Source organism: Lepisosteus oculatus, chromosome 5 (assembly GCF_040954835.1).
Source record: "Lepisosteus oculatus isolate fLepOcu1 chromosome 5, fLepOcu1.hap2, whole genome shotgun sequence".
NCBI lineage: Eukaryota > Metazoa > Chordata > Actinopteri > Semionotiformes > Lepisosteidae > Lepisosteus > Lepisosteus oculatus.
Window position 1 is genome coordinate 56583884 of NC_090700.1, and position 13593 is coordinate 56597476.

The 13593-nt window shown below is 45.1% G+C and overlaps 1 protein-coding gene across 4 annotated transcripts in view; it reads right to left on the reverse strand.

The window, feature by feature from the left end:
• Nucleotides 1-380: 380 nt before the first annotated feature.
• csk (C-terminal Src kinase) overlaps nt 381-13593 on the reverse strand; it is a 78247-nt gene continuing 65034 nt past the window's right edge. For all 4 annotated transcript variants that reach the window (XM_006628887.3, XM_015343729.2, XM_015343728.2 and 1 more), the window contains 8 exons: nt 8856-8949; nt 7929-7994; nt 7264-7363; nt 5802-5892; nt 4637-4710; nt 3724-3919; nt 2965-3051; nt 381-1422 (listed from right to left, as the gene is read on the reverse strand). In XM_006628887.3, coding sequence (XP_006628950.1) covers nt 1240-1422; nt 2965-3051; nt 3724-3919; nt 4637-4710; nt 5802-5892; nt 7264-7363; nt 7929-7994; nt 8856-8949 — 891 coding nt within the window. In that variant the 3' untranslated portion in view covers nt 381-1239. The remainder of the gene's footprint in view (nt 1423-2964; nt 3052-3723; nt 3920-4636; nt 4711-5801; nt 5893-7263; nt 7364-7928; nt 7995-8855; nt 8950-13593) is intronic.

Consider the following 13593-nt stretch of genomic DNA (forward strand, 5'->3'; position numbering starts at 1 on the left):
AAACTAGCGGTGTGAACAGAATAATAATTCTCTATTTTCTAATCCTAGAATAATATAAAACTGAATTTCTACTTTGACTTAGTTTTCAGAAAACATTTCCTTACTTAAACCTGTGCATTTCCCAAAAAGCTAAGCTCTCCTGTCAAGAGTACAAACAGGAGAGAGTGGAGAAGCAGCCGGGAGCACCAGTGGGCAGGCAGCGCTGGCGTGTGCTCAGCAGGCGTGAGCACCAGTGGTCAGGCAGCGCTGGCGTGTGTTCAGCAGCTGGGAGCACCAGTGGGCAGGCAGCGCTGCTGTTTGTCCCGGATCAGCAGTGCTGTGTGGAAATCCCTTCGCTGACGTACCAGGCAACTGCAATGAATCACAACACACTGGCGAGGTGCCCTTTTTTCCAAACTGGTCAGATGGAATGGTTTATTCATAATCATCGCAGCATGAAACAATAAACAAGAATAGCACTGACAGTAACTCGAGGCCTCTCACACGGCATGCACAATGTCCCAGCTTAACGTACAGGTCGCAAGGTTTCCTTTCAGTTTTTTTAACCTTTTGGTCTTTTTTTCATTTTTATCTTTTTTTATACAAAAGCCCCCCCCCCATAGTTTTCAGAACACTCCCCAACTCTTCCCCTTTGCCCTCTTATATATTGTTTTCTTTATTCATGTGTTGTAAAAAGTCAGCTGAAGTACATTTTATAATTGTAACGTTCTTTAAAACTTGTTTTGATACATGTAGAAATACAGGAGCCTGTGTTGGGAGGGCTGGAGGAAAGCAAACAAAAAACAATTAAAAAAACAATAAAAAAAATATATATAGTCCGTCCGGAAGAGTAAAACCGTCCGTGACGAGAAGGAGACGACGATGGAGCGAGACCGAAGCAGGAGGCCTTGTGGTCTGGAGGCACTTTGGCACAGAGCGAATGATCCACAAACACTATGGCATCGGGTGAAGCATGCTGTAACGAGCATTCAAACAAGACATCGACCTGGGGAGCGACTGAAGAGTTTCCTTAAGCGACACAAGATGTGGAAGAAAAGGCCAGCCCACCCCCCCATCCTTGCCACGGGTACAGAAAGAGGGAGAAGACGACAGGGAGGTAAGGGGAAGCTACACAAGACGCTTGGGTCGGCTGTTTTGCAGGGTGATCCCAGACAGCAGCTGCTGATGTCCAGCACGGTCCGCGTGTGTGAAAGGCAGGCCCCCGCCCCCTCCCTCTCCTCCCCACACACTGCTCCGGGCTCACAGGTACAGCTCCTTGGCTCTGATATGCTGCAGCTTCTCCCTCACTACCCGGAAGCTGGGCCGCACCACAGGATCCAGGGTCCAGCACTGCTTCATGATGTCGTACACCACAGGGGGGCAGCCGTCCGGGGCGTCCATCTTGTAGCCCTTCTCCACCCTGGGCACCACGTCCTTCAGGGGCTGAGAGGAGAGTAAAAACACGCCCACAGAGGTACTTTACTGGTGTGTTTACTGGTACTCTACACTGTTTCGTTGTATCATTACAGTCGCCATGTGTTAACTTGAAGTGCCCCTAACAGAACAGGTTGAAAAGCACAATAGATAAATGGCACCCTGAGCAAAGATAAAATCTACAAAATATATTACAATTAAGCATAAATGAACAAATACTGGCACAGGAATTGTAGCCCAACTGTTCCTAATAAGAAGCACCGGATTCAAATTGCAGTCACTTATCCTGTGTGGCATCAAGAGTGCAAAGCCAATGGAAAATGTCCAGTTTTCTCTTGAAAATGCAAGAAAGAAAATACTGTTTTTCACCTGAAAACTACTATAGATGTTGGATTTTCCACCTGGCTCTGTCTGACACATTTGCTTTCCAGACATCAAGAGAGTTAAAACCCAAAGACCAAGTGAAATAATTCAGAACAGACAAAAATAAACCGTTGATATTAATTTCTTGGCTTCTCCATAAGTTGTATTTTTATTTGTCTGTTTTTAATGATTAAAACTACAAAAATTCAGGTGACAGAAATTAAATTAATGTAATTTAATTTAGTGTTTTTACGGTGCTACATTTTCCAACACAGAAAACCTATACATGAAGTATTTACTTCCGATACTCCAGTACTGTTATCTTGTGATATAGTTTAATAAGCCAGCTTTAACTAGTAAGAGGTTTGTGTTGTGTGCAAATGTGGTGCACTCATTTTAAAATGGATTTTTAAGGCCAGTTCATCTGCCAAAGTATATCCATGTTGTTGTTATACAGTGTTGTTGTGAAAGCTGATGCCTTGGCTTGTTTTCAGAAGCCTTACATATGCTCTTATGTTTTAAATTACTTTATTGTCAGTCATTGAGCCAAGTAAACTCTGGCAGTCAGAAAAGTGCTCCCTCTGCTGGATAAAGTCCTAAATAAATGCAAGGCAGACCCTGCCATAGCAGAATTGTCCTCTGTACTGTAGTTGCAAATGCCAGATGCGGTCTGTCGGGGGTTTAACACGGGCCTTCTGCTTCTGCCTTTCCACCCTGCACTCCCTGCTACAAGTGAGAGGGAGTTTCACACCTCTAAAACACAGTGCCCCAGTCCTTCAAGCACTGAAGTTAAGAGAACTGTCAGAACATGGAAATGTTACTGTAGAAATTATAAAATGGAATTTGTTCATATAAAGTAAATGATGTATTTCAGCCGATAGTGCTAATCCCTTTGAGAAGTTGCTGTTCTCTACATTTTAAAAAGATCTCAGTCACACTTCCAAGAAATGTGTTGTGCTTTGAATGACCTTGGTGCAAAATGAGTTAACTGAGGTTTGCAACAGTCTTTTTTTCATGCACAGCACAACAGTTGACAAATCTTCATCCGTTCCAAGAGATGTGAATTGAACCTAAATGTCAAGCACTTAAATAAATGAGCAACTAATGCAAAATAGTAGCATTTTGATGATTTAATCTTTCCTGGGAGTGGGGGTGGTATTGCCATGTGGCAGGAAGGAGTTCACTTACTATTCTGGGGTAAGGCACTCGCCCAAAGGAGTAAATCTCCCACAGCAGGATCCCGTAGCTCCACACATCGGACTTGGTGGAAAACTTCTACAGAGCACACAGAACAGAAAACTCAGCAAAGGACCATACTGGAGAAGATAAGGCTCAACCCCAGCCAGACAAGATTTGACAGAGACTAAAATTTGTCAGCATCTCCCTCCTCCACCCAAAAAGCCATGAATATCAGAGGCACCATCTTTATCCCAGCTCTCGGCACTGAGCATTAGGTTTATACTTTTCACCCTTATAAAGATTTTAAAGAGAAGTAAGATTTAATGCAAATGTTATTGATCTAGGGCTCTTTTTGTCCCACAAGCCCACAACGTTAAACAAAATGAGTTTCTTGTTTGTAACCTTAACCTTGTGACCTTAGTTCATCAGCCTAGAGCACACGACTCCTAACCCCAGCCTAGAGCACACGACTCCTAACCCCCAGCCTAGAGCACACGGTGCCCTGACCCCAGCCTAGAGCACACGACTCCTAACCCCCAGCCTAGAGCACACGACTCCTAACCCCCAGCCTAGAGCACACGGTGCCCTGACCCCAGCCTAGAGCACACGGTCCCATGACCCCAGCCTAGAGCACACGGTCCCATGACCCCAGCCTAGAGCACACGGTCCCATGACCCCAGCCTAGAGCACACGGTCCCATGACCCCAGCCCACAGCGCACGACCCCCAGACCCCAGCCCACAGCGCACGACCCCCTGACCCTCTTTACCTTCTCACGCAGCGCCTCAGGAGAAGTCCATTTGACAGGAAGCTTGGCTGTGTCCTGGGTGGAGGAGGCCTCTTTGGTCAGGCCGAAGTCGCTCACTTTGGCGATGTTGTCCTCGGAGACCAGGACGTTGCGGGCTGCCAGGTCTCGGTGGACAAAGTTGTTGGCCTCCAGGTACTCCATGGCCTCACAGACATCACTATGAAGAGAGGAGAACTTCAGGCCACCATCCAATGGAAAGAAACTGCTCAACAGGGACAATACACAACCTTTCTAACTGCACAATGGCAACTTAGGAAACAGTTAATTCTGCAGTCATTGCAAGGTGAGGAAGCGCCAGAGTTCACACTGATTTGGGTGGGGGCTGATGAACTCCATGGCCACTAGCAAAGTACAAAAAGTGCAGAGTGAAAAGAAGAAAATAAACAATTTATATGTAGTGATAGACTGTGAAATTAATCTATACCACAACAGTTGAAAAATAAAAGCTACAGTCATGAGGAATACATTTCTAAACCTGGGTACTCAACTTTCATCAGTTTCCTGCACTGCTATGAGCTTCATGCAAAAACCGGGATATCCTACAGCAACACTGTGGCACAACATTCTCATACAGAAACATTAGGACTAGGAAACGTACAGGACAGATACCACATTATGCATATTTTCTACCCAAAAATGCAAACCAAGAGCTTTTAAATACCCAGACAGAACCTAAATGCGCCGCAATTCAGTCAACACAGATGTGCAGCACCGAGCTGCACAGAATATAAAATCTATATACGTCAACAGTATAAAACATAAGACAACAAAACAGGCAAGGTATCACTGGGGTCAAAGCGCCCTCCTTCAGCAACTTCCTGAATACAAAGACCTGATTCCCCATTGATTTTTTTACCGTTACAGAAATACTCACATTGAGAACTTGAGCAGACAGTCTCCTCCTAATACAGTCCTTCCTCTGGACCGCAGGTAGTCTACTAGGCTGCCCTGAGGGAAAGAGAAATTGCTCATACAGTTGGCAAGGCTCTCCTTCACTGGACTGCCCTAACAATGCACAATAGCCCCAACTTACTGCTTCTAAATTTGGAATCGCATATTTGTTAATAAAATCATCTTAACTTCTCTCCTGCACAGGAATAATGAGACCCTACAGAAACGTTTCCACCAACATGCTCACCTATCAAAGTCAGCCATCTTCTGATGAGCTGCAAGCTGGTTAAGCATCGACTAACATGCTGCTAAGGCCAAGGGGACCTAGCTAATTAACATTCACAGCCAGCTGTGCCCCACTGCTTGGGTGAATTCAGCAACGGCTGGCTAACAATGTGGCCCAGGGTCACACCTGAAACATCTGGACAGTGGGGCTCAGCTTGTGCTCCAAGCAGAACCCTTTCAGGGCTGGTGAGTGCTCTTATTGTTTGGACTCAACTTTGACCCTAGTATTGTTTGTAGAGTATGCTCTCCAATTCTTTTCTTAAATGAAAGATTCATCATTGGTAATTCACAATTGTAAGGGTGGCAAAGTGGAGTAATGGGGCTCTGGAGTCAGGATAGTCATGGGCTTTACCTGTGAGCAAGGTCACAGATTGCACGGCAAAGCCAGTCGCATACATGGGCACAACAGACATGGCTAATCACTGTTAGTCTATGGACCACCGAACAGTAAGTAGTATTGGGCCCTACTTTTATTTTTCATTGGAGTATCAAGCATGAATATCCTGTAGGAGCTGACTGTAGGGGAAAAAGAAAAGATTCTGCTAAACAAATGAGGAACGTGATATTTAGAGTTGGTTAGCTTCATGTAAAATACTGAAATTTTGAAAACTAAAAATAGTGTTTGAAAGCCAACGATTGCACTTCCTACTGAAACTGCTCCGCTGTAACATGATTAGTTGGGGGGCAATAGAATAGTGTCTTAAGTAAACACTTTAAAAAACAAAACGTTAACCATCATGTATCTCAGAAGAAGCATGTCTGCATCCTTTTGTGATGAGAGGCTGTGTGGTTGAGGGTCCTAATGGAAAGCCTGCAGAGCTCCGGTACAGCTACCCCAGCCATCCCCCCGGTCAGCCACTCACCTTGGCCATGTACTCTGTGACGATGTACAGGCTGCCCTTCTCCTCCACAATCACGCCCAGGAGCTGCACCAGGTTATTGTGCCGCAGCTGCCTGCAGGGGCACAGCAGCACAGTCAGCACAGCACAGTTCCGCAGGGTTGCCTTCTGCTCCTGCCCCTACCCCTAACACTGCCCCTGGTCCTGCCCCTACCCCCTACCCCTGCTCCTGCCCCTGTCCCTAACACTGCCCCTGCTCCTGCCCCTGCCCCTGCTCCTGCCCCTGTCCCTAACACTGCCCTTGCTCCTGCCCCTGTCCCTAACACTGCCCCTGCTCCTGCCCCTGTCCCTAACACTGCCCTTGCTCCTGCCCCTGTCCCTAACACTGCCCTTGCTCCTGCCCCTGTCCCTAACACTGCCCTTGCTCCTGCCCCTGCCCCTAACACTGCCCCTGCTCCTGCCCCTGCCCCTAACACTGCCCCTGCTCCTGCCCCTGTCCCTAACACTGCCCCTGCTCCTGCCCCTGTCCCTAACACTGCCCCTGCTCCTGCCCCTGCCCCTAACACTGCCCCTGCCCCTAACACTGCCCCTGCTCCTGCCCCTGTCCCTAACACTGCCCTTGCTCCTGCCCCTACCCCTAACACTGCCCTTGCTCCTGCCCCTACCCCTAACACTGCCCTTGCTCCTGCCCCTGTCCCTAACACTGCCCCTGCTCCTGCCCCTGTCCCTAACACTGCCCCTGCTCCTGCCCCTGTCCCTAACACTGCCCCTGCTCCTGCCCCTAACACTGCCCCTGGTCCTGCCCCTGCCCCTGGTCCTGCCCCTGCCCCTAACACTGCCCCTGCCCCTAACACTGCCCCTGCTCCTGCCCCTGTCCCTAACACTGCCCTTGCTCCTGCCCCTGCCCCTAACACTGCCCCTGCTCCTGCCCCTGTCCCTAACACTGCCCCTGCTCCTGCCCCTGTCCCTAACACTGCCCCTGTCCCTAACACTGCCCCTGCTCCTGCCCCTGTCCCTAACACTGCCCCTGTCCCTAACACTGCCCCTGCTCCTGCCCCTGTCCCTAACACTGCCCCTGCTCGTGCCCCTGCCTCTGACCCGTGTTCTAAGGCACACGCAACCCTGTTCATACACATGGCACTCACCCCTGCCGGTTAGTGAGAGTCGGCTTGGTCACACCTCTACTCACTGTTCAACTCCCGCTCACCTCTCATGATGACAGGTCATCACGGTGATGATGAGGGAGAAATACAATCTTACAACTATATGAACGGAATTTCCAGGTCTAGCAGAAAAGATGGATGGATGGATTTAACTGTCTGAAAAAGATTTCCTTTCACTTTTCTTATTTAAATTGTGAATGAATATTCTTCCTGCTTCTACACCTCCACACATCAATGCAATTCATCATCTTTCAGGCCACAGCAGCAGGCTGCCCCAGCCTAGAAGAGATGCAGGGCACAGGCCCTGTAGCGCTGACACTCACGTCATGACAGACGCCTCTGCGATGAAAGCCTGTGCTGTGGCGTCGTGTTTGATGCACTTCACAGCAACCTTGGTCCCTCTGTAGTCGCCCACCATCACATCTGCAAAGAGCGGCACACACTTTCAGCTGAGGTTTTGCACACGACAGATCTAACAGTGGGATTTGTGCTTGCTCCATTCGCACTTTCTATTTCTATTCTGCACAATTACCAACTGTCCTTCTAATCCAAGACATTGACTCTATTAAATTACTTATGTAAACTTGCTGTTTAATTCACGGGACTGAATTAATTATCCTTTACAGGCAGTTCTTCTTGTCTGCTAAATACAATATACAGTACAACACACTCCCAATTCTGAAAACATGCAACATAAATTCAAAAAGAAGAACAGATATTATAATGCATATTAATAGGTATGAATGTTGGTTTAAAACCTTAGCTTTAAAAGGTGTTTGGCAACTGTAATTTATACTTGGTAACAAGGAGGAGTTTATTTGCATATTCACTGCTGTGTACTACGACACAATATGCATCACACTTAACAGAATTTCTTACTAGCATTTGATATTTGTCATTTGTGTGCCTCTTCCTAAGACTTTAAACTATGCAAACAGGATGAATGGTCGCCATGAACAGCATCTCTCCCTCCCGGAAATAAACTTACCTCCAAACTCCCCTTTCCCTATGCTCTGTATGAGCTTGAGTTCCTTTCTGTTTAAAGCCCAGCCACCTGTAAAAGAAGGAGGCAGGTCTCTCTCAGTGCTCACCGCATCTTTTAAACAAAAACTTGGATTACCACTCCCCACGTTCGTCTGACAAGAAATGAACAAGTGTGTCTGCAATGCAAAAGCACCAACAAACAAGAGAGCCTCTGTTCTTGTGCACTCTTCGCTGCTGAGGCACGATCGTGTTGGCCAACCTCTTCTAACCTAACTGGGTATCCTCTACAGTTTCTGCACTGGATACCTGAAAAGCCCTCGAGTTTTGTGCTAAAAAACACAACCAGTGTGGCTGATTTCTGATGGCTTCAGGCTTCTTCTGTAGAGCAGTCTCTCAAACAGGTGAACAGCTTCAAGAAGTTTTTGGACTCTTGTCTAACAACAGTGGTTCACATGATTTCACAATAAATACACCTATCTCTGTAAGGTCCTAAAGTCAGGTAGAGAACTTTGATTTTACCTGTAGTTTTTGCAGCTGTTTAACTTTTTTTCATTCATAAAAGTGTTCAGTTTGTACATTCAAATTTAGTTTAAAAATATTCACTTTAAAACTGTTTGTATACATTGTAATTCAACAAAATGTGACATTGGGAGGGTGCAAATATTTCTGCAAGACAATATATATTGAAAGTACTTGTTAAATTTGCTAAACATGTTCATGAACAGACAGAGATTACAGTGCCATTCGCGAGTTGATTATACTCTTACTTGTGAGAAAATCTCTCCAGTCACAAGCATGACTGTACAGAGATTAACCCAACAGTTGGACATTAAGAAGGGCCTATGTTCCAGTCATGTCCAATTCACATACCCTTTCACTGCTTAAAGATACGAGTGTCCCAGCATCATGTGGGCACAGTGGGTTGACTTACTTCTGGAAAACTCGTCCTGGGCAGCGACAGTTCCTTCCATTAGTTTGGGCTTAATCAATCTGGTACACAGGCCGTCAGCATCTTTGGTGTAATGCTGGAAATGAAGAGAGATGAGGATGAGTTTGACAAGAACAGTGGCCAGCTCTACACTGAGAAGAGATGCCACAGGTCTGGTAATCTCCACTTCTCATTCTGCCAGCACATGCATTCAGACAGCCATGAAGGAGGATAGTCAAGACCCTGGGAGATGATGGAACAGACAGTTTAGAGAAGCCAACTGCCTATAATACCACACCTATGTGGATAAAAACCAAGGATTGGGCTTGTCATTTATAGATGATTTCACCTTCTTTCTAAAGATTTTAAAACTCTTTAAAACAGAGTTATAGATGACCAAAGCCACGAGTACCCATTTAAAACTTAAGAAGAAAGAATCAAAAGACATCTGAGACACAGCACTGACAGTGCTAAGTCACCTCTGACCTATCACTGCCCAGAGAGTGACAGGCCACATGGAGATGAGTTTACAAACAAGCCCTGCATCAAATTTACACCCTGCTTGCATGCAAAACTCACAAGGGATTCACTGATAGTTGTTCAGATATTACGGAAAAATTACACATTTCTGTCTATATATATATATTAAAACTTAAATAACAGGATTTATTCCTTAACTACAAAAAATGGAAACATTAACCTGGAAAGGAAAATCCTAACCTATCTTTAACGTGGTGAAAATTAAAGTAATACATGTTTATAGTCTATTCAAAATGGAGATAATTGTAATCCAGGCAGGAAGTAACATTTTCATTTCAAAGACTTACTTTCAAGAGACTACCCTGCAAATAAAACAAGGTGCTTCAGCATGTTAAACCTGAAGTCAGGCTTTCTGATCAGATCAGATGCACGCCTGATACTCTCTTAACAAATGGCCAAGCTGTCCTCAGGTGTACAAGAATGGCAGCACAGTATAAAATAAAGCTTTTGTTTATTTCCTATCACACAGGAACACTGATCTACTCCAGTAAGCTGACCCCATTCCTCATCCATCTTGTGGGAGAGTGGTTCTCTCTTGAGAAGCAGCTTCTCCCTTTTTTTAAGGTCGAATAATGTGTTTTCCATGTTTTCCCATGGGGCTTTGGCTTCCTACAAGAAATGGCTGGATGAAATCATTGGATCAATAAGCTACCCACTACTAAAACGACTAAACTGGTCAGATGGGCTGAATGACCTCCCCTCGCTTGTCACCCTTATGCTTTGATTACAATATGATTCTTGAAATAAGAGGCCGTGACAGATTAGCGTTGCAGTACCTATTAAACCCAGCAGAGGGAAGCACAAAATTCAAATTCAAAGTAGTTCAGGATTGCACTTTGTGAAGGTCCAGAAAAAGTTTAGAACAGTCCCACTGAATGAACAGAAGCAGTGAGTCAGGTCCTCAATTACAGTATCACACAATCCTGGCCATCAAGCTACAAAATGATATTCTAGTATCTCATATATATAAGTATCTCAATCATACAGATCAAAGAAACTAAGTAATTGGGATCCTAGGAATCAAAATCTGCAAAGACACAGCAAAAACAACTCCACCAACAAATACGGATAGCTCACAAATAAAACAAGGAAACAAGGATATTAAGTGCAGGTGCATTCAGGAATGCAATGAAACAAACAGTGACTCTAAGGGTCGATATAGAATTTTGCAGTAGCCCACTAACCAGACATATTTCTTTCAATTGATATGGTGCCTGGAGAAAGCGAGAGCAGCCTACTGACAAGATCCTGTTCTCCCGGTTCTGCAGCTGCGCGGGAGCTGGGTCGCTGCTCGGACCTCACAGCAGTTGAAGGCTCCGCGCTACCAGTCTGGTTTCAACGGGACAATCGGAGCTCAGGAGCAGCCTCAGGAATTCACCCATGGACTTACACTGGTTTCTGACTCCTGCCTCACATCCCACCCCAGGGACTTAGATCAACCTTCATTAAAACCTAATTGCAAAGAATGTAACATCGTTCTTATCATCACAGATGAAAGCCTTCCTCATTCTATATCTGCATTTTAAAATACTACTCTAAATACACCCTCTGAACAAGTGTAAGCTACTGTACAACTCTTCTCAAAAAAGGGACTTATGGAATTCTTTATTTTTAACATATAAGAACCAGTGCAAATTTGAAGCCCTAAGTCTGCATACAGTATATGTTATAAGAGCCCTAAATGAAATTAAACCAAGGTGCAAGCAAAGATCAGGCACACTGACCAGATCATGGTCTATGCAGACAATAAACCCACACACCCTGGTCCTGAGATACAATTTCATTACTATTTTGTCACTCTGGAACTTCAAAACAAAAAGAATCACATAGAGCTTTGCTATTTGACAGTAAGACATGCTGGGCATTGTTGCACACCCAAACTAACTGTGTGACATTGTAATAAAGATGTGCCCATGGTATACATGTAAGCCATCTGCATGAACACGTAGAGCCTGACACAGATAAGACACAAAGCCAAGCTACAGGATGCTGAAGGGTCTGACTCTATTGCACTCAGTGTATTGTGTTCTGTCAGATCACCACAGGTTCTCATTTCATCACATCTGTGCTCATTAGCCTGCAGTACTGATCAAAACAAGACCAAAAAATTCCAGGAATTAAAGAATTCCAAGACTTTGCAGGGCAACCAAGCAGCATAAAAATATTTAAACAATTACATGAAGAAGTTAATCATTTTACAAGTATTGAGTTGTAAGGCAGCTATAGAAAAACACAAGTTTTAATCTTAAAATCATTTATTTCTGAAGGGAAAGTAAGAATACAATAAGAATCATAAGGTGTTTATCAATTAAGACTGTACTGGTTCCTCTTCCTGCAGATCACTGTGTGTTGGAGAAAACCAAGTCAGTAATTACTTCAGGCCGTGTAACAGGTGTACACTAGAACAACAAGTGATCTTGAATGTTCCTGTGTCGCCCCATTCATGCCAAACCAAAATGTGAACCGCGAGGCGTGAGAAGTGAAACCAGAAATATTGCAGTGCTCAACCGGTGAAAACTACACCTTTCAATAGCTTATGAAGAAATGTAATCTGATCACTGTTAAACGTGGATGATGCACTCTGAGCAGAGAGCACAGGGACCCTGGAGAAGGAGGGCATCGGGGCCTGAAGACCAGCGTGCTCATTCAGCCATGCTTCTGCTGCAACCACAGCTTTCCACAGTGCAGCCCAGCCTGCAACACTGCAGCACAAGACCCATTTCCCCAGCTCTGCTCTCAGACTGCAATCTGCTCCACAGCAGAGGGAACCACGTAGCTGTTCCACTAAAATGGCAGCCCAGCCACAATGACACTGAAGAAGAGAAAAGGGCCCCGGTCCAATATTGAGAACCACTCCTATCTTCACACCACCTGCAAAATCAGGACTGTGAAAGCTCCAAGAAGCAGGAGAGTGTAAATGAAGTCAGTTCGTTCAGTCACGTAAACTGGACAATCTTTTCACTAACACCGTTAAAATTACGTGACTTGTTCTCATATTGTGAAAATGTGTCATTATTTTTGTTAAAGTGTACAGAACAGCAAAAGGGCAGAATTACTCTACGGGACACGACGACAACGCACAGCAGGCAAAAACTATTTTCCCACCTTATTCATAAAGCTAAAGGTATCCAAAGTAAATACTGAACTTAAGTGTAACATCAGTGTAACCAGGTACTTGTCACAATGAAGGAGGCTGCATATGATTTCATTTAAACTGGCTTATATATAAAATAACCCAAAGACAATATGGTATAATGTTCTGTGTTCACATGTCAGATATAACAAGGTTTCTGTTATTCATTGTTGCTTTCACTGAGCTTTAGGAACACAAATTAATCATTAAACATTAATACATGATAATGCACCCCTGTTGTGAATAGTGTTTGCATATAAACTGTGATATTTACATGCATCTCCCCCTCAGTTACTGTACTGTATGGAAATGACTCTTTGCTTCTCTACACACACGGGGCTGCTGGAGGCACACAAAGCGCACACACAGGGGCACTTCCTGCAAGCTCTGCGCACCTCTAGTGTGAGTTAATGGCAATATGCCATTTCACCACAGCTTTCCCTATTCCTGTTCATAACAGTCCAGCTGCTAAGCAACTGCTTCTCTTCATACCAATACAACGAAAGGGTGGGTCAGAAAGCCATGCAGTTGTGCCACAGAGGCTGCCTCTGGGCTGGGCACTGCCACAGGGCGGCAGCTGGGATTCGGGGACCACGCGGCATCGCTGTAGCACAACAGCCAGACCTGACCTCAAAGAATGAGAGTGATTTTCTCAGATTTTCTACTCAATCTGATTTTAAGCCCTGTGCTCTGTTGTCATACAGGTCATGTTTTTGCCTTCTCGTGTGTGCACATGGTTAGAGAGGGAATTAATCAAAAGCGCGCGGTGTTGATGAAATGTGATTCTGGGCTGTCTGCATATAGACACGGGCTAATTTTAGCTAAGTATCAGAATTAGCAAGGCTGTGGCAGACTACGGTCATGTGTTTCTTGAGGTGTTAAGAGTGTAAAAGATTGAACTTGACGCCAATTTTTCTGTTCTCTTTGCCTCCCGAGCTCCACCCACTCCAAACAGTGCAGGGAAGCAAGAATAGGCAGAGCGCCAACGTCTCTTGCACAGCCAGAACTCAAGTCATTAGAAAAACACAGCCTCCGCAGCTCCAGCCAACACTTCTTTTACCACAATGG